This window comes from Myxine glutinosa, chromosome 10, assembly GCF_964187855.1.
Source record: "Myxine glutinosa chromosome 10, kmMyxGlut1.1, whole genome shotgun sequence".
NCBI lineage: Eukaryota > Metazoa > Chordata > Myxini > Myxiniformes > Myxinidae > Myxine > Myxine glutinosa.
The window spans coordinates 23,958,551-23,985,505 of record NC_136270.1 but is presented as its reverse complement, the minus strand read 5'-3'; the positions used below and the strand labels follow the sequence as shown (position 1 = coordinate 23,985,505).

Genomic DNA, 26,955 nt, shown 5'->3' with positions numbered 1-26,955 from the left:
TTTATGACAAGTCGAGGTTTTACAAAAGGTACATTTTTATTGTTATTTTGAGTTGCCAAGTAAACATTTCCATGATAAATAAATGAATAAACAAATAGATAATTAAATGAACACATACACACCCCATTTCAATTTATTTCAGATACATATATTGCATTTCCCTGCTCCTCTCTTGCAGCCCTCTGACCTTCCTCAGTCCCTCCACATCACATGCTTTTCGTCCAGGAACCCCCATCCTTATGAATCTCCCATAATCCAGGTTCACTGTTCACCTTCAATCTATCGCTCCTCTATTTCCCCACTTATGGAACTTCCTTTTCTCAGTCTGTTCAATCTCATTATTCCTTGCGGGCCTTCAAGTTGGCAGTTCACAACCATCTCGGTTCTCAGTTCATCCTCCATCCTTACCTGTGACATTAACAACCCCCCAAAACCCACTCCTCTCACTTCCAGTTTCCAATGTTTCCTTCGCTATTCTCTCTCCTCTTTCTGTTTGTCCATTCTCTTGCTTGCTGTTGTATTAGCAGCTGGCTATTATGTCAACATCATGCAGTGCCACCATGATGTTTTCATCCTTTTTTTTTGTCTCTGCAGCTGCTTTGATATATTGTTTTGCAGTCTTTGTGACACATGTTACATGTTTCTCTTCTTTCCCATTTGTTATTTTGTGTTGTTTCTTTCGCAACTCAGACACGTATCCACAGGAAATAATATAGAGGACAAAATGTTTTTCCCTGCTACATAGTTCATTATTTTACTCTCCACCCAAACTTCATCAACCCTTTATCTACTCATTCACCTTGTCTGTGGAATTCCCCCTAACCATAACTGCACTGGGGGAGTTTACCCCTAACCATAACCCTAACCCTTCGACTAACCCTTTTTCTCTAGGGTCTTGCGAACATTTTGACACCACATAAAACCAAATCTGACTTACCGTTCAGGTGTCGCATGACAATTAGGAGTCACATTTTGTTGCTTGTATGTATGAACTTATAATTGCAATCAAAAATGTAAAGTTATAAAGACTTTCGATTTTTTTACAAATTTAATCAAAATACTTATCACTACCATACGTGATTACTCCCGCCAGGGAGTAATGCATTCACTCGTGTCCGTGTGTGTGTGTGTTCGTGTGTTTGTGAACAAGATATCTGGAAAAGTTCTGAACGGATTTGGATGAAAGTTGGTGGGATGATTGCCCTTGGGATAAGGAAGAATTGATTAGTTTTTGGTGAAGCTCAGGATATTATTCCCGATCCAGGAATTTTTTGAAGGATTTTTTTACCATTGAAAGATAGGGCTCATTTTTTTTTAACATTATCTTCTATGTATTCTATATTTAACATTGTGATATGAAAATAGTTTTCATATTTGTTGTAAATGTAGTTTAAACTCGTGGTTATGCGTTAGAGCGGTGTATTTTTTTAGCAGCGTCGTCTTCAATGTTCATTTTTTTTTTCTAATAAAGACATATTTTGTCATTTTAAACCCACCAAAGTGTGTATTAGGTTTCCTCGTTTCATAAAATGTATTGTTTGATACGTATAATGCTTTAAAACTGTTTTTTTTTTGTTTGTTTTTTTTTAACCCCAGAAGAGATATCAACATTTAGCTCAGCGAATGTCATTCGCGGTGTCAGTATTTGATGAACTTATAAAGACTTAGTTCCAGATTTGTCAATGGCTGAGGTATATTAACAAACGAATAAAACATTTGGCAAAATTCCAACTTTTTTTTAAAAGATCGCATATTCACCCAGGGTTGTGAGAGGTTGAAGAAGAAGAAACCTCGCATGGGCTTCCCAGACCAAATAAATAATTCTGGTTCTGGCTCTGCGATTTTCAGGTTTATTACTCCTGCCAGGGAGTAACGCATTCGATCGTGTCCGTCTGTGTGTGTGTGCTCATATGTTCGTGTGTTTGTGAGCAAGATATCTGGAAAAGTTCTGAACGGATTTGGATGAAAGTTGGTGAGATGATTGCCCTTGGGATAAGGAAGAATTTATTAGTTTTTGGTGAAGCTCAGGATATTATTCCGGATCCAAGAATTTTTTTTGGAAAATTTTTTGGGAAATATTTTTTTCTGTTTTTCTGCATTAAAGCTTTTATTCTTATTCTTAAATGATGTTTTTCTCCTCTAATTCCAAGATATATCAAAATTAATTCTCTGACAGTTAGGGCCTACTTTCTTTTTCATTTATTGTTTTTGGGAGAGGGGATGTTAAACAAAACGTATTATTCTAACTAAACCCACGGCGGGAGTATGCGCTCTACTGAGTGGCGTTCTAGTTCTTCAATGTTATTCCTCATATTCTGAAATAACAATCAGAATAACCGCATCTTTAAACCGTTTGGGCGTTTTTCATTTTCAGGTCAAGGAACTATTAAATTGCAAAGTTCTAGTGTCCGTAACCCTTGTGGAAGGAAAATTGTGCAATGTGAAGGTTCGAAATACTCACAATAAATGCATTATTCATGCTGAGAATTGTTTGTAACTGAACCGCTGAAGGTTAAAGTCACCTGTGAGTGCCGCATGGGAATTTACCTTATCTTGTGTGAAAAGACTTGCCCTGCACCGATTCTAAAAAGCAGAGCACAGGGAACACTTTACAGTCAAAGCAACTCCACTGAATGGGATAATCGGGAATAATGGGCTGACTTGTGAATTGCATTTTCCATGAGGTTCTTATGCCATGAGGTTCTTATTATATGTCTCATTCAAGTCACAAAGTTGATATTCTCGCATCACTGGAGGCAGCAGTCTCCAGCATAACAATAAGCACAATTTGAACTAAAACAGCACTCGGTAGAATGCATACATCCACCAGGCTGAAGAGTTTACGTTTTGTATCCCACTGATAGACGTGCTATATATCATTTTTGCGTCCATCTCTCAATGGCGAAGAATCACTTAATAAAAAATTTAAAATACTCGGATCCGGATTTTCACCAAAATCTAATCGTTTTGTCCATGTCACATACCCAACCAATCCACCCATTTTCATCCGAATCAGTCCACAACTTTTTGAGATATCTTGTTCACAAACAAACAAGAAATATGTCAGGCATAGCACAATACATGCTAAATCCCTAAAAGAAGTTGTTGATCTTTGGCCTATGTTGACCTTTTGACCGATTTTGACCTAAAAATAATTGGTAGTTGAATTCAGTGATCTAATGTGCAAATCCTCTTCAAATTTCAAGTCAATCAGATGAAAATTGATGATTTTAGAAATTTGACTGATGTTGACCTTTTCACCTTTAGACCTTAAAAATAATTGGGGGTTGAATTCAGTGACGTTATATGCAAATTCCCCTCAAATTTCAAGTCAATTGGATGAAGATTGTGGATTTTAGAAATTCCACCTAGGTTGTTGATCTTTGGCCTATGTTGACCTTTTGGCCTATGTTGACCTTTTGGCCTATGTTGACTCAAAAATAAATGGTGGTTGAATTCAGTGATCTGATATGTAAATCCTTTTCAAATTTCAAGTGCATCGGATGAAAACTGAGGATTTTAGAAATTTGACATAGATGTTTACCTTTGGCCTATGTTGACCTTTTGACCTCAAAATCAATAGGCTTCTTCCTTATGATCAACTCTACCATTTGGTGGAGTTTCGTCGTAAAAATCGGTTTAAAATTGTGACCTGTAGGCGATTGATATACAAACAGACAAACAGACAGACAGACAGACAGAATAGCACATAAGACCAACCAATAAACTTGAAAAATCTTCGACTTTCGCAAGTAACAAACAGATATGGGCGAAAACATAACCTCCATCCACCTTTGGTGGCGGAGGTAATAATAACACCGACTGCAAGGAAGTAATCATGATATGGGCAAACAGATGGTGGATATTCCTTCGGTTTGTAGTACTCAGGACTTCGTATGATTGGTTTTTTTATCGATTATTTTTTAAGGCTCACAAAGCTCCACGACCGAGGATGGCAATTTAATCCACCGACATTTAACAGAGTGGAATACATAGAAAAGGGGCACAAATAACCAATTAAAGGGCAAAATCTGGCAGGACAAATTCAGGGTGACATATTGACAGGTAGCACTATGGTGCAAAAGAGCGGTTGATGAGGCGGAATACTAAAACTCAGAAAAAATAAATATAATCGCCATTCAGTACACAGCATGGCTAAGCAGAAGGAGGGGAATGATTTCACAGGGGAAATGAGAGTGGGAACTCATGCAGTTCAACTACTCCCCAAGGAATGGCCTCGCTCGTAAAGTATCCATAAAAGTTGTGCTGAGATTACCAAGGAATGGGGAAAACTAACAATAATTTCGGTGAAAAATAATAATCCCCTACAGCAATAATCCAGGCACAAAAATGAGTGCTACCAATCGGGATCAATGACAAAATTGATGCATTTTGAAATGTGTGATCACGCAACTGATGAAAATGTTCTCCAGTGGACAATATCCCAATAAAACTATCCGCAGGCTCGTGCTATTGTTGGTATAGTGTGTGTTTGAACCTGAGCTCATAAGCTCTCATACCTGGCTTTGCAGTTGTGGGTTATTAGCTCTTAGAGGTTAACTCTTATAGTTTCCGAAAGGGCTTGGAGAGGAATGGTACAAAGTACGACCAGATACAATTTGCCATCTTATGGATGCAATGCGCCGCCATTTTGCTGCCACAAAATGAAAACACGATTATGTGCATTCTGCCATTTTTGAACGTATGATTGTTATACTTAGCATTAGGCCCATCTGTTTGTTGTGGTGCATGGGGTAACATCATGTGTGACATATACTTTCAGACGGTGACACTGAAGAAAGACGACGTGCATCAGATGAACCCTCCAAAATATGAGCAAGCCACAGATATGGCCGACCTCACTTTCCTAAATGAGGCGTCCGTGTTGCACAATCTTCGCCAACGATATGTCAACATGCGCATCTATGTATGTGCTTGTTGTTCCCAAACATTTCTCCGCATGATCGATTTATTTGTATTTGACATTTAGATCTGATTTAATATACAATACTCTAAAATCCATAATTCTACAAGCGGATTACTTTCTCGACTCTTTGAATGTACAGTATTGTTTGATGAGCACAATAAGCAGTATCCATTTATATTATAACAACAATTTAAAAAAAAAAACTTGACAAGTCAGGAGACGACGATGGTTCATGAGCTAGCGGTATTCAATGACAAAGGTCAAAACCGACATTGAAAATATATAAATAGGAATGTATTATCTGTTATGAGACTAGTTAGCTACACAATACCGAAAATTCGGTTCGATTCTGACAACTTTGAAAATTTGACCTTTGTGACCTTGAAATGTCAAAACGAAGGTTACTGACCTTGAAATGAGATAGAAAATAATGTATAATCAGTTATGACGTGAGTTAGCTACACAATACCGAAAATTCGGTTCAATTCCAAAAACTTTGAAAATTTGACCTTTGTGACCTTCAAAGGTCAAAGGTCGAAGATTCTGAAATTTGTTGGAAAACTTGTATTTCATGATGTATGTGATAATATAAAAACATGTACGACATTTCACCCTATCAGGAAGCGAACAATGTAATAAAACCATCAAAAATCGACTTTTCGAAATTTCGTGACCTTGTGACCTTAACCTTGCAGTGAAAATGAAAAATCGAGCTTTGTGGGGCTAGACACATGACATTGGCCAAACCAAATATCGAAACCCCTGTCAGATTCCACCAACTCCCTCAGAGAAGATATAGCTTGAACTCAATTACCCCCTAAAAAGACATCTTTTTCGGGCGTGGCTCCGCCCACAATGGGTGCAAAACGCCCACTCGAGGCAGGACACAACTAGATCATGATATCAACCTCCCACCCAAATTTCATCAAGATCGGATGATATCATCGGGTAGTTATGCTGCGGACAGACAGACACACAGACACACACACAGACAGACGCACACACATGACGAATAGAGTGGTGACTTGATAACTCGTGAACCAATAACTCATGAACCAAAAATATAAAACGATGTTGGGATGGTATGTCAAAAAGTATGTAAATAAGGTAAGGACGGTCACAAGAAATAATATTGTATTAATATGCACATACACACATTCATGCACTAGACATTCCGCATGCACACACACACACACACACACACACACACACACACACACACACACACGCACACATCTCCATTTCTCTTCCACGCTCAGTCGCTACCCCTTCAGGCTGAAATGAACCACCCCCCACAACCTCAACCTACACCGTTCGACGTGCCTCCATAAACTTCCTCCAAATCCAAAGTGAGCCTTTCAAGGCAACCTGGGCAACTTTGTCACACATCCTCCTTCTTTCTGTCCCACACACTCCAAGCCGAGCAAGAAATACAGAAAAGGAAATGCCAATATACCCTCTCCACCCCACTTCAAATGGCTGACAAGAAACTCGCCAACCCTTCTCCCGGCACTCTGCCTCCAGCTCATTGCACTTTCCTCTCTTCATCTCTTCCTCTCGTGTACCTCCTCCATGTTCTCTTCCCAAAGTACAGCCAATTCCCCTAAGATGAGCTGTCTTTTTAAACTTGACCAGATGACAATGTCAGGACGCAACCTTGTCACACAGATCTCCTCTGGGAATACCAATTGTGGCTTTAGTTCTGCCACCAACTGCCAATCACAAGCATCTGACAGCCCTCTTGCTTTCCACCTCCTCCTCTTTCCACCTCTTACCACTTGGCCCTCTTTGACAAACAACACCTCTCCCCCATCGGACACCTTCTCCACTCTTCTCTCTCTCAATCTCAGCACCTCTTGTTGCACCATCTGCACGACCACCGCCAGCACCTGATTATGCCACCACTTGTATCTTCCTGCTACTAATGCCACTGAGCATGCAGTCAGTGCATGCTGCACCGTTCCCAAACCTCCACACAAATAACATGTCTCCCCCTGCATCAACTCCCACAATCTCAAGTTTACTGGTGATGGAAGCACATCATACGTTGCCCGCAACAGGAAACTCAACAATATCGGCTCCATCCTCTTATTATCTTGCCACTTCAATGTCCTCACCCGCACACCTTCCCACTTAGTCCAAGCACCTTGCTGTGCCTGACCGACTGCTTTCACATATCTCCCCTCCTCCTCCTTTCTTCTCATCTCCCTCTCAACCATCTTCCTCCTCTCTTTCACACATGCCTTTCCCCATCGCTCATGCTTCATCCACCCCAAGCCATGCTTTCCGTGCTGTACTCTCCCCACCACCTCCTCCTGCTGCAACCGCTCCTCCATCTCATCCACCTCTGCTCTTACATTCCACTTCTGACTTCCCTTATTCTATGGGAGAGCATTCTTTACCACTGAATCACTCGAATCCTGCAATATCATGAACTCCAGCACCCTCACCACCTTAAACGCCTCGGTTAATGATGTCAAGGGAAACCGGAGTTTTCCACCTGACCATAAAAGGCAATGTTCGTCAAACAGTGTGGCACTCCCAACCACCTCCTCACAAACCCACTCAGCACAACCTCCATCCTCTCTACATGCTCAATCGCAACATCATACATCATCAATGGCCACAATACTTGTGGCATCAATCCAAACTTCAAACACCATACCTTCAACTTACCTGGCAAACCACATCCATCAATCCTCTTCAAACCTCTCAAAAGCTTGTTTCTGACCTCCTCCACCCTTCCCACATTATTCAACTCCACTGTATACCATCTTCCCAAACTCTTCACAGGGGCCTCCACCAATGATGGAACCACCTCCCCTCCCAGCTCAAACCTGTGCATGTTATCCACCACTCCTCATCTCACCATCACAATCCTCGACTTTCTTGCTTTAAAGCCCATTCTTGCCCACCGCATCAACCTTTCCAGTCGTCCCAGTACCTCTACTGCTGCAACAGCCGACTGTTGGACAATTGTCAGGTCATCCATGAATGCAAACATCCCTGGCAAACTCTGACAAGGGGCAAGCTCCACTGCCTTCCCATGTCCACTCACCACACGTATCAACAACTCCATAACCAGCACAAACAAAATAGGGGAGATGGTACATCCCATCGGGATCCCCACTTCCAACTTCTGCCACTCTGTTACATAGGACTGTGTCGCAAACCACATCCAAAACTGATCATAATATGCCATCAAAAAATCCCTAAATCTCCGTGGCACCCAAAATAAATCCATGGCATACCTGATCAAGGCATGCGGCACTGACCCATATGTATTCTCCAAATCCAGCTATACCACCGCAACATTCTTCCTTTGCCTCTTTGCCTCCTGTAACACTTGCCAGACCATTGCCGAGTGTTCAATTCATCCTGGTGATCCTGGTATTCCTGCCTTCTGCACAGAACCATCGACAAAACCATTCCCTCTGATGAAGTCTGAGAGCCGTGCCGCAAAGACATCCATCAGTATCTTCCCATCTACATCGAGCAATGATATTGGTCTAAACTGCTCAAGTGTCACAGCCTCCTCCTGCTTTGGAATATAAACTCCTTCTGCCCTAGTCCATTGACTGGGCACCACTCCTTGCCTCCATACCACCTTTAGAGCCTTCCACAGATACTGCCTGATGCCTTCACAACTCTTAAACACCTTGTATGGCACTCCACTTGGTCCTGGAGCCGATGCCGCCCGTGCCTTCCTCAAAACTGCCTCAACCTCAGACATCTTTGGCTCTGACAAATCAAATGGAACACCTGGCTCTGTCGGTCTCACCAAGCCTTCGATGTCCTCCACCACTTCGTCCCTCCTTGTGTCTGCATAAGTGACACGCAGGTGACCTTCCAACTCATCCTTTGGTACCTTCAGTACACCAGATCGAGATGGCTCCATCAGATCCTTCATAAACCAAAAGGGATTCTCAAAGAACCTCTTTCGATTCCTCTGCCTCTCTTTTCTTCGCCCCTTTATCCTTTCCAATCTCTTAAACTTCACCAACCTCATCCTCACATGCTTCGTCAACACATAAAGCCCATTCCTCTCCCCTTCCACTGCCCTCTTCCATCTTCCATTCAAGCTCCTCAACTCATGGATCTCCGTCTACCTCCTGCTCAAACGTGCCTCCTTCTCACTCCTCTCTACTCACTCTTTCATTCCAAACGTGACACATGCATACTCAAATACAATCTCATTCATCTTTCTCAATCTATCTTCCACCCTTCCTTTCAACTTATGAAGTGCCCCACACACCACTCCATCCATTCTCTCCCATACTTCCCTTTCTCCCATACCTGGCCATTTCACTCTCCTCCTCGCATCCTTTCCCTGCTGAAGTACAACCCCAGGACATACAACACCGTGCCTTGCTACCTGGCTGTTTCTCCCGGTCGTCTTACGTGTCCCCTTTTTAAAGGCACTGCGTTGCTGTACCTCCTCCTCACCCACCTTACGCACACAACCCATCCGGCTCTGATGGATATGCAATCCTCTCACTGACTCAAACTCAGGTCCACACCCACACTTCTCTCGAACCTGTCATGCCTCCACATGCACACCATCACACCATAGACCAACATCTCCCACACGATCACTCCCACACACTTTCCGGGCCTGATGGATCCTCAACCCTCTGATGGATCCGAATTCACGTCCACACTGGCACCTTACCAGACTTGCATCTACAATCCATTCTCCCTTGTCAAAATAAAAAAGCATATAATATATATATATATGTATATTCAAGAGTTCTTCTGGCTAGACAGTTGCATACACTTCGCCTATTAGGCATGGGCTTAGCAGAGCTGCAGCCCATTACATCTCCATCGGGTTGTGCTGCAGCCAATACCGGGGAAAATAATTAAAATCTCCATTCTATCGACCAGTCCACCCAGGTGTCCACTCACTACATTTTAATGGACATAAAGGACAGATTTACAAGCGATAACACAATAAAAAAGGATTATGGGAAAAGCAGTTTTTGATTTACATTGTGAGGGGAGAGGACATGCTGTTTCAACGATTATTGACGCATATTCCTATTATAGTTTACCACACACTTACTCTAAAACATAAATTAAGGGAAATAACTATTCCAATCAATCCATTCTTAGCCCCGAGAAGTCATTTCCACAACAATATATTTTTTATGAAAAAACATGGTGTATAAAATATGCAAAATTATGGGGTGGAGGGGAAAGAAGAGAGTGGTAGGAGAGGGGTATGGGAAGAGGGGAGTGGGAGGAGAATAACATAAGGGGGGAGTGAAGAATTGGGTCGAGAAGAGGACAAGAGGGAAAGGGAAGACACTAATTTGACGGATTCATTCTGTGATTTCCACAATCTGCAACGACCATTTGTCCGTACCAGCGAACTTGACATCACAGTCTTGTATTTCAACTAGTCTTGTATTTTGTCTATTTGGCCTATTTCTTTTATTATATATGGACATATCCTCAAAGACGTTCGAACACTGGTATTTTGACACCAGATTTGAAGTTTTAAATTGTTTAAACGTGCCTTTATTTGTTTTGCAGACATACTCCGGCCTGTTCTGTGTGACGATCAACCCGTACAAATGGCTTCCTATATATGGTACCCGGGTGGCGAACATGTACAAGGGGAAGAAACGCAATGAGATGCCCCCGCACCTGTTCTCCATCTCGGATAATGCCTACAACGACATGCTGATCAGTATGTACAGTGATATACAGTACATACATATATATATCGTGTGATGTGCAGACACTTCACTCATTGTTACTCCCGCCAGGCATTCGATCGTGTCCGTCCGTGTGTGTGTTCGTATGTTCGTGTGTTCGTGTGTTTGTGAACAAGATATGTGGAAAAGTTCTGAACGGATTTGGATGAAAGTTGGTGGGATGATTTCCCTTGGGATAAGGAAGAATTGATTAGTTTTTGGTGAAGCTCAGGATCTTATTCCGGATCCAGGAAATTTTTGGGGGAATTTTTTGGGGAATTTTTTTCCTGTTTTTCTGCATTAAAGCTTTTATTCTTATTCTTAAATGATGTTTTTCTCCCCCAATTCCGAGATATATCAAAATAAATTCTCTGACAGGGCCTACTTTATTTTTCATTTATTGTTTTGGGGAGAGGGGATGTTAAACAAAACGTATTATTCCCACTTGACCCACGGCGGGAGTATGCGCTCTACTGAGTGGCGTTCTAGTTGTGTTCATGCACCCTTCGTTTCCACACTTCAGTGCTATTGTTTTGCACGATAAGGAGACAATATTTCCATGACGTATGGTGTTACTTGATCAGTTGGAACATTGTGGCTTTACTAATGGCTGGTGGCATCAGTACATTGCGTGCTATATATCCATGGCATCCAGTTCAACCTGTACCTGAATGCATTGCATACTAATGAAACATACGTAGATTGATAACAAAGATATTCTACCTGTATAATCTACACAATGCATTTGGAGTTCATGTTGGAGCAGGATTGTATCTTTGCACTTGGTTGTCAGACTTGGTAAGTTTATAAAGCATATTGTTTTTTTATTTATACAGATCGTGTGAACCAGTCTATGCTGATCACGTAAGTGAATTGAAACAAGTACCATTTTTTGCATACACACATGCTTCCTTCATTCATGGATTAAGTGATCTCCATCTTCACCAAACACCAAAAAGGACAACTGCAGCATTTCAATGCAAGATCCAAACAAAGATGGGTAGTTAGAGGCCTGGTGGGGGAAATATCAGAGGCCTAAATCTGGAGATTGTGATGGGCCAGGGCTGCTGATTACATGGTCCATTTGTGCAACAGAAGCCTTTTGGTCTGTGTTGATGGTCCTTGAATTTCGTTGCATTTTTCAGTCATTTGAGCAAAGTATAGAACTGGCAGTAGGACAAACATCAAGGGTCTGAATGAACAGGAAAAGAAGAAAGCGAGGAGGTTAGGAAACACCAAGACTGTAAAGGAAGATGCTTTGGTTAGAAAAGGTTAATGGGGGTAATAAAGATCATGGGACAAAATTAGCTGGAGGGAAGAGTGGGACAGAACAGCCTCTGAAAGGTGATTGTAAAGAGGAAAAGCGAGGAATTAAAGAGTTGTGGTGTGCAGTCAGCCTGGAAGTTTGAACCAGGATGGGGTTACAGGAATAACGCATAAATCATGGAGTTCATAGGAAGGGTCAGAGGCCTGAGAGAGCAGATGGGGAATAATGGTGGAGAATTAGACTGGATGGAATAATGAGGATTTTTAAAAGAGATTAAGATTCTTCGTAAAATATTCCAACATATATCAAATTATAGACCGATGTCTCCCGATAGAGAAAAGTGATGGTGGCATGTCTGAAATTTCATGAGGTCCCTGATGTTGTAGACCCTCCACCCCACCCCTTTCCCACTTTTGCAATTTACAGGGAAACATTATATTTATTGGTGCATGCTAGTTATTGATTGGAGTCCAATTCTCATTTGATTTACTCTGTAATCATCACAAGTAACATTGGGGCTGGCAGAATGGCCTTGGTGTACACACACTCGCCTCGAAGCTGCCTCGCCTGAGTATGAATCACAGCCTAGCTATAAACTTCCATCCTGGTCATGAGAGGCAGGGTGATTCATCAATGTGTGTATCATCCCTCGGATGGATGTTTGCATGTTAAACTAGCCGTGCCATATGACAGCATTAGCTGGTGCACATGTCTCCAATCATTCACTGAGCCAATCTATTGCAGTGTGTACAAGCGCATGCAGCACCGCAACATCGACCTGCTTTGTTACCTCCGCTCCCGAAGTTGGATGGAGGTTATGTTTTCACCCATGTCTGTTTTTTGTCTGTTTCTTTGTCTGTTTTTGTCTGTTTTTTTGTCTGTTTTTGTCTGTTTTTTTGTCTGTTTTTGTCTGTTTCTTTGTCTGTTTCTTTGTCGGTTTCTATGTCTGTTTGTTTGTCTGTTTCTTTGTCTGTTTCTTTGTCTGTTTTTGTCCTTTTTTTTGTCTGTTTTTTTGTCTGTTTCTTTGTCTGTTTCTTTGTCTGTTTTTTGTCTGTTTTTGTCTGTTTTTTTGTCTGTTTTTGTCTGTTTCTTTGTCTGTTTTTTGTCTGTTTTTGTCTGTTTTTTTGTCTGTTTTTGTCTGTTTTTTTGTCTGTTTTTGTCTGTTTCTTTGTCTGTTTCTTTGTCGGTTTCTATGTCTGTTTGTTTGTCTGTTTCTTTGTCTGTTTCTTTGTCTGTTTTTGTCCTTTTTTTTGTCTGTTTTTTTGTCTGTTTCTTTGTCTGTTTCTTTGTCTGTTTTTTGTCTGTTTTTGTCTGTTTTTTTGTCTGTTTTTGTCTGTTTCTTTGTCTGTTTTTTGTCTGTTTTTGTCTGTTTTTTTGTCTGTTTTTGTCTGTTTCTTTGTCTGTTTCTTTGTCTGTTTCTTTGTCTGTTTCTTTGTCTGTTTCTTTGTCTGTTTCTTTGTCTGTTTCTTTGTCTGTTTTTTGTCTGTTTCTTTAACTGTTTCTTTGTCGGTTTCTTTGTCGGTTTCTATGTCTGTTTGTTTGTCTGTTTCTTTGTCTGTTTCTTTGTCTGTTTTTGTCCTTTTTTTTGTCTGTTTTTTGTCTGTTTCTTTGTCTGTTTTTTGTCTGTTTTTTGTCTGTTTGTTTGTCTGTTTGTTTGTCTGTTTGTTTGTCTGTTTCTTTGTCTGTTTGTTTGTCTGTTTGTTTGTCTGTTTGTTTGTCTGTTTCTTTGTGTGTTTCTTTGTGTGTTTCTTTGTCTGTTTCTTTGTCTGTTTCTTTGTCTGTTTTTTGTCTGTTTTTGTCTGTTTCTTTGTCTGTTTCTTTGTCTGTTTCTTTGTCTGTTTCTTTGTCTGTTTCTTTGTCTGTTTCTTTGTCTGTTTCTCTGTCTGTTTCTTTGTCTGTTTTTTGTCTGTTTCTTTGTCTGTTTTTGTCTGTTTCTTTGTCTGTTTCTTTGTGAACAGGATATCTCAAAATGTTGTGGACAGTTTCGTACGAAACCTGGTGGACAGGTTGTGTGTGACAAGGAAGAACTGATTTGATTTTGTTGAAGATCCGAATCCGGATCCGGATATGAGAGTTTTTACATTGTCTAAGTGATTATTCACCATTGAGTGATATGGCCAAAAACGATATATAGCAGGAGATTTGAAAATGTTGTGCATGATTTATGACTAAACTTGGTGGATGAGTTGGCTAGGTGACAAGACCAAGCCGATTCGATTTTGGTTCAGGTCCGAATCCAGGTACGACCTATCACTGGATACGAAACGTAAACTGTTTAGCCTGGTGGAGGTATGCTCTCTACCTAGTGCCGTTCTACTCTTCTCTGAGATGGTCCCATCTCTTTGTGATCTCATTCATTATCATCACAATCATCTGACTGGAGAGCAAACATAGGCCTTGTTGGTTTTGCAAGACGCATTCACTCATTATATGTTATACACCTTCTGTCACGAGCTCTTAATGACCATGTAATGGCCACATGACGTGTACATGCACGCCGGCGTGTACACGTGCACGTGTGTGTGTTTGTGTGTCTTTGGTTGTTATCTCCATTTGCGGGTTTCAGGAGGTGGAACAGAGTCCTCCCAGGACCCAAAGTATCCACCTCCGCTTCAGTAAGGGATCACGGTTCATGGACCAAGCTGTTCAACTTCTTCAGAGTTTTGTTCCAAGGAATCTTTTCAGGATTATCACCGGAACCTCAGATTGCCTCCAGTTGTAGTTCATTTGTGGTAATATTCCCGGGGATGGTTTGTAAAATCTCAGTGAGGTTCTTCTTCATCATTACTGTTGCTCCAATTATCACTGGTACAATTTCGATGCTCTTCAGCTTCCAAGATCTCTTGACCTCATTTTTGAGGTCCTGGTATTTGGTCATTTTCTTGATTTCTGCTTTGTTTAGGCCAAAATCGCTGGGTACTGATACCTCAATCTCATTTTCTTGATTTCTGCTTTGTTTAGGCCAAAATCGCTGGGTACTGATACCTCAATCATCAATGCTGTCTTTTCCTTATTGTTCCTGAGTACAATGTCCGGACGCAATGCTTTCTTTTCTATGTTCACGCTCATCACGTTGTACGTGAGCATAGCGTGTAAAATAATTAACAAATTGGGTCAAAATGTGAAAGGCAAAGTCATAATAACTATAAATAGCCCTCATTCGCCCTGCCACAGCTCGTCAAGTGTGAGACGGCCCTGCGAGTTTTTTAAATCGCTTCCGTATTTCTTTATTTATTTACTATTGAGCTTCAGTGTTTGTCGGAGCCAAAACATTTTTACCAATTGGGCTTTTGTCATCAAATCTTCAACAAACCTTTATTATGTATGACACCAATGAATAAAATATCCAATTTTTTTTAACTTTCGTTTTCGACAAGTTTAGTTCGAGTACAAAGCAGACATGGACGGCTTCACATTTTGTGATGCTTTCTAGTTATCCATTATTTATTTTTGTGTTTTTGTGCATATTTAGCTTGCGTTCACCCAAATCTTAATAACGTTATTTTTTTCATCAGGTTGTCACACACAAGACGATGACTAATAAATGCAATCCATCCACCAATATTTTAGATCAAATGAGCTCAGTTCTGTAGCACTTGTATCAAATCATCATCTTATTTTACTATAATAAATAGAGGTTGTGTGGCTGTCACTATGTCGCCTTTATTCACTCTTCGATTGGTTGAGGCATTGACCAATTAGGTGTTATTGCGTCTATCCACCTCAGCAAGCAATGGTCCTCTGGGCTTCCGACTCTCTGGAAAATCCCCTCTATCTCTTTGTTGATGACTCCACTCTCTGCCACTCCATATCCCAACCATCAGATCGGCAAGCAGCAGCCTCTTCACTCTCTGCAGACCTGGACAAAATCACAAACTGGTCAAACAGGTGGAACATGTCTTTCAATCCTGACAAATCTCACACTCTCACTATGTCTCTCCGAAAAGGCCATCTGGACAACCCTTCCATCTACTTTCTCAACAATCCTCTCCAAGAAGTTCTGTCACTCAAGCTTTTGGGTCTCACTATCTGCCATGATCTTTCCTGGGAAAACCACATTTCCAATCTGGCCTCCAAAGCCAGTCGCCGACTGGGCATCCTCCGTCGTGCGAAGTCCTTCCTTGGCACACCTGAGCTCCTCACCACATACAAGGCTTTCATCTGTAGCTCAATGGAATACTGCTCTCCACTCTGGGCCGGTGCTCCTGCCTCACACCTAGCTCGGCTTCACACTGTAGAAACCAAAGCTTTCAGGATCATTGGTATCTCCCACGATGAAGCTGATTCGGAGGGCCTTTCACTCTCTCACCACAGGCAGGTCTTTCTGGTCTTCTGCCGACTCCTCTCTGACCTAGGTCCCCCAGCTCTGTCTGTGCTGTGTCCCCCAAATATTCTGCAGATTGCACAAGATCTGCCAGCAACTCTCTTCTGGTGAAACTGCCAAAATCAAGACTCTCTGCTCACCTTCACCCTTTCATTCTTCTTTTTTCCCGCCTCTGGAACAAACTCCCCCACTCCCTTCAATCCCACTCCTCCCTCCAGGTCTTTAAAACAGCTGTTCAACACCATCTCTTATCTTCCCCATCCAAAACCTTGATATTTTCTACCCCCCACCCCCCCCCCCCCCAATTACACCACAAATCCACATCTTTCAATCCCCAACTTCATTCCTGAAATTCCTTGTAGTGTCAATTTGTTTTGTACCGTGTACCCCTTCCCTCTATCTGCCCTCCCTCCCCACAGCCCTCTCTCTCCCACAGATCTCCCGTTGTCCCTGTTCTCTACTGTTGTGCTTGTGTGCTTCCCGCTCTCTCCTCATCTTGTCTCCCCCTCCCTTTATTGTTTTACGTGTCCGTTAATGTTTTTTGTGTTTTATGTGCTAATATGTGTTTGATGTGCTCGCTCTTAAACGAGCCTCGATCTTGTATACAAAAGAAAAAATCACACACTTTCCTCCTGACCTTCCTCGTACAGCACCAGTTGTTCCTCAGGCAAGTGGCAGCACAATTTAACCACAGGAGGATTGTGTCTGTGAGGTGAGAAAACACGAGGTAAGGAAAGCCTTGGTCAATCCATGAGGTGAGGAACACATCTAGGCCCAAAAAGCTGCCTTTGAGAACTCCAGCCTCCACTGTGAGAGGGAGGAGATGGTTCCATGACGGCAACACGTTGACTACAAAAGTGTAGGAAGTCAGAAATCCAGCAATTAATGCAGACCTTGAATGTAATGCCACTGGCAGAGAGATTGGCAAGCAGAGCAGGATTGTGCTGAATGCCCGTCATATGTCCAGGAAGCTTGTTCTTACCTCTTGATTGAGATGTAAGACCTTTAACTATTGCTGAGAGAGAAGAGCAGAAACTTGTCCAGAATAGAGTGACTGGTGCGGAATCCAAACTATTTCAAATAGTGGAATTCTATTAATAGTACTGGCAGTGTGCTGCACATTTTATGTCAATAGTGTCGTTGTCTACTGGTGTTAAATATGACACATTAACCAATTTGACATCTATTTCTCGTTTGAGTAATTGAAAAAAGAAGTTTGACAAAGATGTTAACCATGTGTGACACAAAAAGATGGATGCTTCTTTACCATCCAATTGTGACTTCAAAGCATAGCAGAGGCAATCATAATGATGCGAATTTGCTTCAGGCATGCTTCCCAAAGGTCTGCATACACAATGCAACTTTTATGCAACTGTTGCACAATAAAAAGTTTGAAAACTCACAATATTTGTGAAAAGTTTTGAAAGTTGCGAAGAATAAAGTTCCGGGGTATTTTATGCGACTTTCCTTGCAACCTTTCTGACCTACTTTCAGCTTCTGCAGGCAATCAGCTCACGGGGTCATAGCATATACATGATAAAATGACGAGACTGCCAAAAAGTTGCTAAACGCAGCTTGAAATTGCAAAATGAAAAATTGCCTAAAGGTTGTTCATTTTTTTGATGCTCCAAAATGTTGCACAAAAGTTACAAAATGTGTACCGGGTTTTCGTGGGAAGAAACAGATGTATACAGGGAACTAACAGATGGCAAAATAAACAAATACATTTTCTTGAACATTGCAGAAATGGAAGCATTTCAGTTATTTCGACACTGCCTTGGGTTTTGGGAGATAGTGTAAATGAGAGTGGGAGAGCTGATGGCACAGGTGTTGAAACGACCTGTGTAGCTCATCAAAAACCTTAATCATGAGGCTGAAATAATCTTGTTTGTTATATTTTGCATCATTAGTGGAGAATCTGGTGCTGGCAAGACTGAGAACACCAAGAAAGTCATTCAGTATTTTGCCAACCTTGGAAGCACTTCCAAGAACAAGGAACCGGATTCCTCTAAGGTGTGTGTGTGTCTTTGTGTGTTTACACACAAGATGGCGGCAACGAGGGAGGCGCCATGACCTGCCGGTCATGATGTGCCTCACCCTCGCCTGGGATGAAGAGGAGAGTGTGTTTGTGTGCGTGTGCGTGTGTTTAATCCGTACTTGTGTGCATTCGTTTGTTAAATGGCTTCCTGGAATTTAATAGCATGTAAGTCTACATATAAAGTTAACTTCACTACTCTCCTTTGCTTGCAGAGGTCCCTGGAAGATCAAATTATTCAGGCAAATCCGGTGCTTGAGGCATTTGGTAATGCCAAGACAACTCGAAATAACAACTCATCACGCTTTGTAAGAAGTACATCATGAAGTGCATACTTTGAAGATTTATACATAGAATACAGACTTTGAATACACACTTCAACTAGATCGTATTCATACAATACTTACCCTGCGCAGTCATCTTATTGCGAGCCGACTCTTCTGTTTTTGAACATTTTTTTTCTTTGATCCAATTTGGCTGCCAGACCACGTGAGCGATGACATCATAAATTTATATTCTCTAATATAATTGTTGCATAGATCACGCTCGATACATTTCAAACTGATCAGACGAAGCGTTGTCCCTGTCGAATTATGACGTCATAATTATGGCACCAATTACGTCATCGTTAACAACACCTATTCCCCACATGGAGTTATTTACAATGAGCCACGTTTCAATTTTTTCCATGCAGCGGTTTTGGAGATATAGAGATGCAACATTTTTCGGTTTTTCCAAGATGACGCCTGTACCACATGCCCTATGACGTCATGATTATCATTAAAATATTCGAAAGGAGGAGGCTTTCCGATGGTGAAAATTTCGTGTCCATCAGACCAACAGTTGCTGATTTTTTTTTAAATAATGATCGGATAAGTGTTGTACTTGTCGAATTATGACGTCATAACGAAGGCACCGATGACATCATCATTAACGCACCTTATTCCCCATGGGGAGTACTTGACAATGAGCCATGTTTCCATTTTTTCCATGGACTGGTTTGGGAGATATAGAGGTGTAACGTTTTTCCAAGATGGCGTCCGTACCACGTGACCTATGCCGTTATAATTATGAATAAAAAAATTATACAGGCGGAATTAATTATTCTATGGTAAAATTTCGTGTCAATCGGACCAACGGTTTCCGAAAAAATGAATTTTAAAAAATCAGACACGTACGGCACACGTACAGCACATGGCACACGGCACACGTACAGCACACGAACACAACTGAATGCTTTTCAAATGAATGAATGAATGAATTAATTAATGTTTTTCACTTCGCGAGCGCAGGGTAAAAACCCTAAGTTCATTTGCATGACTCATCTGTGGATTTAATTTCAGGGAAAGTTTATCAGGATTCACTTCAGGACATCAGGGAAGCTTTCCGGAGCTGACATTGAAACCTGTGAGTTCATCATTATAGAAACCATGTTTTCAGGCCTTTATCGTTGCACATCCTGACGAAGGAAAATCTTATATAGCCGGGCCCTTGAGATAGACAGCAAAAGCTGGGTCCCGTCCCCTAACCCTCATAGAACCCCATGATAATCTGTCTCTTGTGTCAAATATTCTTTGCGAAAGGCATGGTTGGCACGTCTTCATGGGGTGGAACGGAATGTGGCCGGGGCTGGCTTTTGATATCGGTGTAGTTGGCAGGAGGAGACTATAGGCAGACCAAAATTGAGGTGTAAGGAGGTGGTGGAAAGGGACATGAGAGAGGTGTAGGGCTCCAACAGAGGATGTCTAGGATAGAGGGGTATGGAGAGGGAAAACTCAATGGGTGGATCCCAGAAAAAGAGTGGACCAATGGGGCCATTAAGTAGTACAAGTAGTCGTAGTAGTTGTGAAATATCCTTACCCATTCTGTGCTTAACCTGAGCTATATTTCGTAGTTTGGATCTAGTGTTGTAAGCAGACTAAATAGCCTGCATTGCAATAACTAGGGCATGCCCGTACTATATATAAGCTAGGACGTGCCCGTACGTGGGTGCCCGTTCCTTGCCAAAAAAAAAAAAAAAAAAAAATTTGTGTAGGGGTGTGTGTGTGTAAACATCCTAGGGCGTGCCCGTACGTGGGTGCAAAAAAACATGCGTGCAAACAACAACAACAAAAAAAAAACTTTGAAACCACGTGGCAGTAACGACCACAGAACCCCCCCCTCTATTTACATGAATGGTTTGGTCCATTCGCAACGACCACAGAACCCCCCCCCCCCCTCTATTTACATGCAATGGTTTGGTCCATTCGCAACGCCAAAGCGAACGGCGAACGGCTAAATCGCCATAGCTCGGTAAGTACTTGTCCGATTAATTTCAAACCTTGAAAAGGCACATCCTCGGGTCCCCAGCAATATACCTGGCAAGTTGCAAGTATATCGGACCCGTGGTTGTCGAGAAACAGCGGTCACAGACAAACGTACAAACGTACAAACAAACACACAGAGATTACTGGAATTATAGATAGATTGGACAACCGGAGTCAGCACAGTGTCATTATTGAATTCCCAGTGATAACGTGATGAAAAGGTCAAACCTGTATGAGACAATTTCTTTCGGACGTTATGCTTGGGAATTTTTTTTTCCTGCAGATCTGCTGGAGAAATCCCGAGTGATATCTCAGCAGCCGGCCGAGCGTGGGTACCACATCTTCTACCAGCTGTTATCTGGCAAGATAGCAGATATTTTGGGTGAGTGACGCGCAGTGATCCGGCTCGGCTTTTTCGCCTTCATCATGGATGATGTTTATGATAACACTTCTTATCTCCCTCCTTACCTCCTTCTCTAACCCCTTCCCACAAAAGAGTATGGTCACCTCGCCATGGATCCCAAAAAATATCAGTCAATCTCACATGGGGTCACCGTTGTTGACAACATGGACGACGGCGAGGAACTCCAACTTACGGATGTGAGGGAATTCGTTATTTGCACATCGCATCAGCTTGCTTTGATATAAACATCAATTTTGGTTATTATCCTCTGTTGAACTTAATTCGAAACTTCGCTTTTGGATTGGGTCTCGTCCGTCCATCCATCCATCCGTCCATCCGTCCGCAACCATATCTCGAAGATGTATGGACCAGTTTTGTTCATAATTGGCAAAAAGACACCACAGGATGGTACACATATGCACATCATTTTGTTTTGTGATGTGATCAAAGATGACCGACCGGCGGCCATTTCAGTTGTTAAAAAAACCTGATGTTTAACACGTCCTCAACCATTTCTCGGACATGCATTTACCGATCTTATTCAAAATTTGCACACAGATAATGAATTATGGTTACATAAGCATGTCTCTTTCGAGATCTGATCCAACATGGCTAACTGGCGGCCATTTTGTTACTTAAACGTGTCCCCAACCATTTATTGAACCAATGGACCAATTTTGTTCAAACTTGTCACAAGCACAGTACATGACGGCGTACATATGCACCTCACCTTATTTTCCGATCTGATCAAATATGGCCGACTGGTAGACTGGCAGCGATCTTAGTTGTAAAAACCCCGATATTGAACACGTCCTCATCAATTTCTCGGACATGCATTTACTGATCTTGTTCAAACTTAGCACACAGATAAAGAATGATGGCTTACATAGACATGTCATTCGTGTTTGAGATCAGATCCAAGATGGCGGACTGGCAAGGTGGGAAGGGGAGGGGAGGGGTGGAGAGAGGGTGGGGGGTGGGGGGGGGAGAAGGTGAGTGGAGGAGGGTGGGAAGGGGGGAAGGGGGGCAGGAGAGGAAGGGGGTTCATCACCTTTTTGTTGAATATCTGCTGGTGAATGTGGCGTTCATCACGTTTCTGCGTTAAGTGTGATGCCGATCAGGAAGAACAAGCAGCCGTACTACCAACTTCGTACACTTCCGGAGTTGTTTTATTATTTGTGTTCAAATGTCTGGTGATTGTTGTACACCGCACCTTTCCTATGCCATCTCCAGGCATTGCAAAACGTCATTTAATGATTAATTATTATTTATTTATTTTCATTATTACTCATTTATTTATTTTCCTTCTCATTTGGCCAATATCTCAGGCACCTTTTGAGCTCGGAAGCTAATATTTGGACATGACAGTGACCAAGTGATGTGGCTATGAAGGATATTTTTGATTTATTGATTAATCATTTAATCGATTAATTATTTATTGATTAATGAATTAATTATTTAATTTTTTATTAATGACTTATTTAATTAAATTTCTAAAAGATACATCTTTGGATGAAGCACGAGTGGTTTAGTTATGCTATTAGCCAATTGATTATGAAAATATTTTGTGATAATCTTTTATTGATTTTAATTATACAATTAATCAATCAATTAGTGTACACCTCTCCCTCCCAATGCAGCCTCTATGAGCCGCGCTGTAGGATATTTAATTATTTGGCATGGGGGCGGTGTACTTTGAATGTATCTGTACTTGTTTGTTTGTTTGTCCGGGCGATATCTCAGCCATCCTTTGAGCTAGGAAGCTGAAATTTCGGCACAATAGTGAGCAAGTACTTTTTCAAAAACTGTATTATTGTTTTTTGATTAATCAATTAATTGATGAGTTATTTAATTATAAGCGATTAATTATGTACTGATACATTTCCTTTCTCTTCTGGCCATTATCTCAGGCACCTTTTGAGTTAGGAAGCTGATATTTGGACATGACAATGACCAAGTGATTTGGCTGTCAAGGCTATTTTTGATTTATTGATTAATCGATTAATTATTTAATTATTTGATTAATGACGCTTCTTTTTTTTCTTTTTTTAAGTTACAGATTCGGATGAAATGGTGGTGGTTTATGTGTTCTATTGGGCAAATGATTAATTTTTTTTTTTTTTTACGATTATTATTTATTTATTTTCATTATTAATCATTTATTTATTTCCTTTCTCATCTGGCCAATATCTCAGGCACCTTTTCAGCTAGGAAGCTGATATTTGGACATGACAATGACCAAGTGATTTGTCTGTAAAGGGTATTTTTGATCGATTAATTATTTATTGATTAATAAATTAATTATTTAATTTTTTTATTAATGACTTCTTTAATTAAATTTCTAAAAGTTACATCTTCGGATGAAGCACGAGTGGTTTAGTTATGCTATTAGCCAATTGATTAAGAAAATATTTTATGACAATCTTTTATTGATTTCAATTATGCAATTAATCAATCAAATATTGTGCACCTCTCCCTCCCAATGCACTCTCTATGAGCTGCACGGCGGTATTGCCGGGCGCCGGAGGTGCCCCGGCAATGCCGCTCTTGAGGATATTTAATTATTTGGCATGGGGGCGGTATACTTTGAATGTATCTGTACTTGTTTCCTCTATTCTTAATCCATGAAACAGTTTAAATAAAATAAGCTTTTGATGCATTTCTCTTAAAAGGCAGAAAATGAAGTTTTTTTTTAAAGAAAAAAAAGTTATGGACTGCCTGTATGGAAACGTACATTTTTTAATGGAGTCAAATTTGGACGGAGATATGTGGCACCGCTCTGATTTGTGCTGCGATGCCAATGAATAAGTGGCCTGAATGGTGAGGATGTTATGCTAACTGAGTTAACCAAGGTCTTCAGCTGAGCAGTGTCACCCAGCGACATAATCGCTCTGCACAATATAAACACACCCCAAAAATTCATTGAATTCAAGTGTTGAACAGTTTAAATATGAAGACGTGTTGTTCAGAGGCAGTGGCATTGGAGCAAAACATTTCTCCTCCACTACAGGAGGCTTTTGACGTCCTGGGTTTCACTCAAGAAGAGAAGATGAGTTTGTATAAACTCACTGCAGGCATCATGCACTTTGGTAATATGAAGTTCAAACAGAAGCCTCGGGAAGAGCAAGCTGACGTCGATGGAAGTGATGGTGAACAAAGTGTCGCACTTTCTTCTCAGACACCAACACGTCATCCTTCACTAACTCTCAGCTTACTCATCTACGTCATGTTTAATCGACGGTTTACGTTTCACAATAAAATTAATAATTAATACACTGTGTTTGCATAAAATGCTCATCCGTCACCATGAGCACTCCTCACTCCAAATATCTCCACCTACACATCATTTATATTTTTTATTATGAACGATGAGAGCATGTATTTCCTGCCTTTTACTTTCACGATTCGAAACCATTATTTCAAATTTGCGGTTGACCACCGCACATCATCAAGACCATTTCTGTTTTGGAACCATCATGAACCAGCCAGTTGGTGGGCTCCAAAAGCTCCTTTGTGAGCCTCAAATGATACATTCCATTTGGCCATTACCTAAATATGTGATTCGTTTCAGTTTATAAGTTGCGTTCCACTCACTCATCGCTTTCTTATGTCAACTCATATTCCTATACCCATGATCCTTTGTACTTCCTTCCCAAGTTAAGGGTGGCAGGGGCGGATCCAGGGGGGGCGGGGTGCAGGGGGTGCGCACCCCCCCCCTTCGATCCAGGATGAGGGTGCAGGCGGTGCGAATCTGCTGAACTGTTGGACCAGGGAAGAACACAAGGAACTGCAGAAACTTCCAAGAACGCACGAAATGCCGTTTCTGACGATCATTTTTGAAAAATTTCATGGGGGAGGACCCCCAGACCCCCCCCTTTATCCCTCCCCCCAGCGCTATGGTTTCATGCACCCCCCCCCCCCCCCCCGTCAAAAAATTCCTGGATCCGCCCCTGGGGTGTATATGCAAGCAGAATGGAGGGAGGCGGAGAGGATAGTGAGTGAAAATTGAAGTTGAGGAAAGTAGGGAAAAGGGGGTGAAGAGATATGGGGGAGGATATTATAGAAAGGAGAGTTGGTTAAATTTGCTAAGGAGGAGAGTAAAATAAAGGAGTTTGAAAAGGAGATGATGGGAACAAGAGGAAAGAAGAGAAGTGAAGGGATGGATATACACAGGTGGGGGAAAGAGTGGAGAGGTGGGAAAGCAGTGAAGGGGGGCCACTATTTTGCTTATGTAATATGTAGATCTATGACCCCTAAAATTGCCCTTACTTTGGTCATTTATGTCTGTCGCGACCATCATCTTTCCGCTGTCATTAATGAAGGCAATCCTGACACCCTCTCAATTCGCTCCACCGTCAGCCTCTAATAGAAACAAACCCTTTCGTATCACGTTCTCTATGTGTGCCACCAGTGGCAGACACTGTAGCCGTGTTGCTGGGAATTGAGTCTGGGCATCTGCAGAAAGGCATCACACGCCCACGAGTCAAGGTCGGCAACGAGTACGTGCAGAAAGGCCAGAACCTGGATCAGGTGCATTAAAGAGTGTTGTTTATAGTTAAGTTCTTCACCAAATTTACTGTCGCTCATCTTCACTTCTAATATACCTCACTTTTTGTATCTTTTCAGTGCAATTCTTCTATCGGGGCCCTGGCAAAGGCCATTTATGATCGGATGTTTAAATGGCTGGTTGCTAGGGTCAACAAGACCCTGGATACAAAAATCCCTCGCCAGTTCTTCATTGGAGTGCTGGACATCGCGGGGTTTGAGATATTTGAGGTTTGGATTCAATTTAGTTCATTACTTTCTATTGATTTTTTTTTCTCAGCACATTCTTCGAAAGAGGCCTTTTACCTAGTAATATTATGGATGCAAAATGGGAAAATATTTCAATCACCCACCCCACGACACATCCCATATACCCCATATGTTCCCCTTGCCTCCAATTCTCTTACTCCGATCTCCTTCCAACCTTCTTCACATCTTCTCCCCACTCTTGACCAACTTAAAAATCCTCCCTTTGTAACCCTATCCCTCTCTCCCTTTCCTTTCCTTTTCTCAAATTTCTTTTTCTGAACTTAGCCCTCCTCTCATTTTTGTATTCTTGTGTAGATACCCCAACCAAGACTACTATTCATATGTGGACTACTATTCATTGTTTACCTGAGAAGAACAGGTGTTGTGTAACGACAGGGTTTTTTGGGGGGGTTTTTTGTGTTCAAGTTCGAGGTTCGTGTAAGAGCTAACATTTATCACAAAAAGACAAACTGACACATAAAACATAAGATAAAGGGAGTGGGAGACAAGATGAGAGAGAGAGGGAATCACACCAGCACAACAGTAGAGAACAGGGACATCGGGAGATCTGTGGGAGGGAGAGGGTTTGGGGGGAGGAGGCACGGGAAGGGGGGGTGGAAGAGGTATAAAACACATGGACACTTTTTTTTTTTTTTCTTTTTTTGTATACAGAATCTAGGCTCGCGAAAGAGCTAACATTTATCACACAAACAAATCAAACAGTCAAACAAAATATATAAAAAGAGGGAGTGGTAGACAAGATGGGGAGAGAAGGGGAAGCACACAAACACAACATTTGAGAGCAGGGACATTGGGAGATGTGTGGGAGGGAGAGGGCTTGGGGGGAGGAGGCGTGGGAAGGGGGGGGGGGGGGTTGGAAGAGGTATAAAACATATGGACACTGCAAGGACTTCCAGGAAAGAAGTCGGAATTTCAAAAAAGTGGATCTGGGGTGAATTAATGGGGGTAGAAAAGATCAAGGTTTTGGATGGGGGAAGATAAGAGATGGTGGTGAACAGCTGTTTTGAAGACCTGGAGGGAAGAGTGGGATTGAAGAGAGTGAGGGAGGGAGTTTGTTCCAGAGGCGGGAGAAAAGAGGAATGAAGGAGTGAAGGTGAGCAGAGAGCCGAGATTTCGGCAGTTTAACCATCAGAGGGTTGCTGGCAGATCTTGTGCGACCTGTAGGAATATTTGGGG

The 26,955-nt window shown here is 41.7% G+C and overlaps 1 protein-coding gene across 1 annotated transcript in view; it reads left to right on the top strand.

Annotated features, from left to right (window-relative positions):
- Positions 1 to 4,762: 4,762 nt before the first annotated feature.
- Positions 4,763 to 26,955, top strand: part of LOC137434338 (uncharacterized) — a 123,834-nt gene continuing 101,641 nt past the window's right edge. Inside the window, exons 1-11 of the mRNA XM_078785175.1 lie at positions 4,763 to 4,927; positions 10,466 to 10,622; positions 11,466 to 11,493; positions 18,131 to 18,233; positions 18,471 to 18,563; positions 19,599 to 19,662; positions 20,845 to 20,943; positions 21,058 to 21,161; positions 23,975 to 24,113; positions 25,376 to 25,494; positions 25,591 to 25,740. Coding sequence (XP_078641301.1) covers positions 4,763 to 4,927; positions 10,466 to 10,622; positions 11,466 to 11,493; positions 18,131 to 18,233; positions 18,471 to 18,563; positions 19,599 to 19,662; positions 20,845 to 20,943; positions 21,058 to 21,161; positions 23,975 to 24,113; positions 25,376 to 25,494; positions 25,591 to 25,740 — 1,221 coding nt within the window. The remainder of the gene's footprint in view (positions 4,928 to 10,465; positions 10,623 to 11,465; positions 11,494 to 18,130; positions 18,234 to 18,470; positions 18,564 to 19,598; positions 19,663 to 20,844; positions 20,944 to 21,057; positions 21,162 to 23,974; positions 24,114 to 25,375; positions 25,495 to 25,590; positions 25,741 to 26,955) is intronic.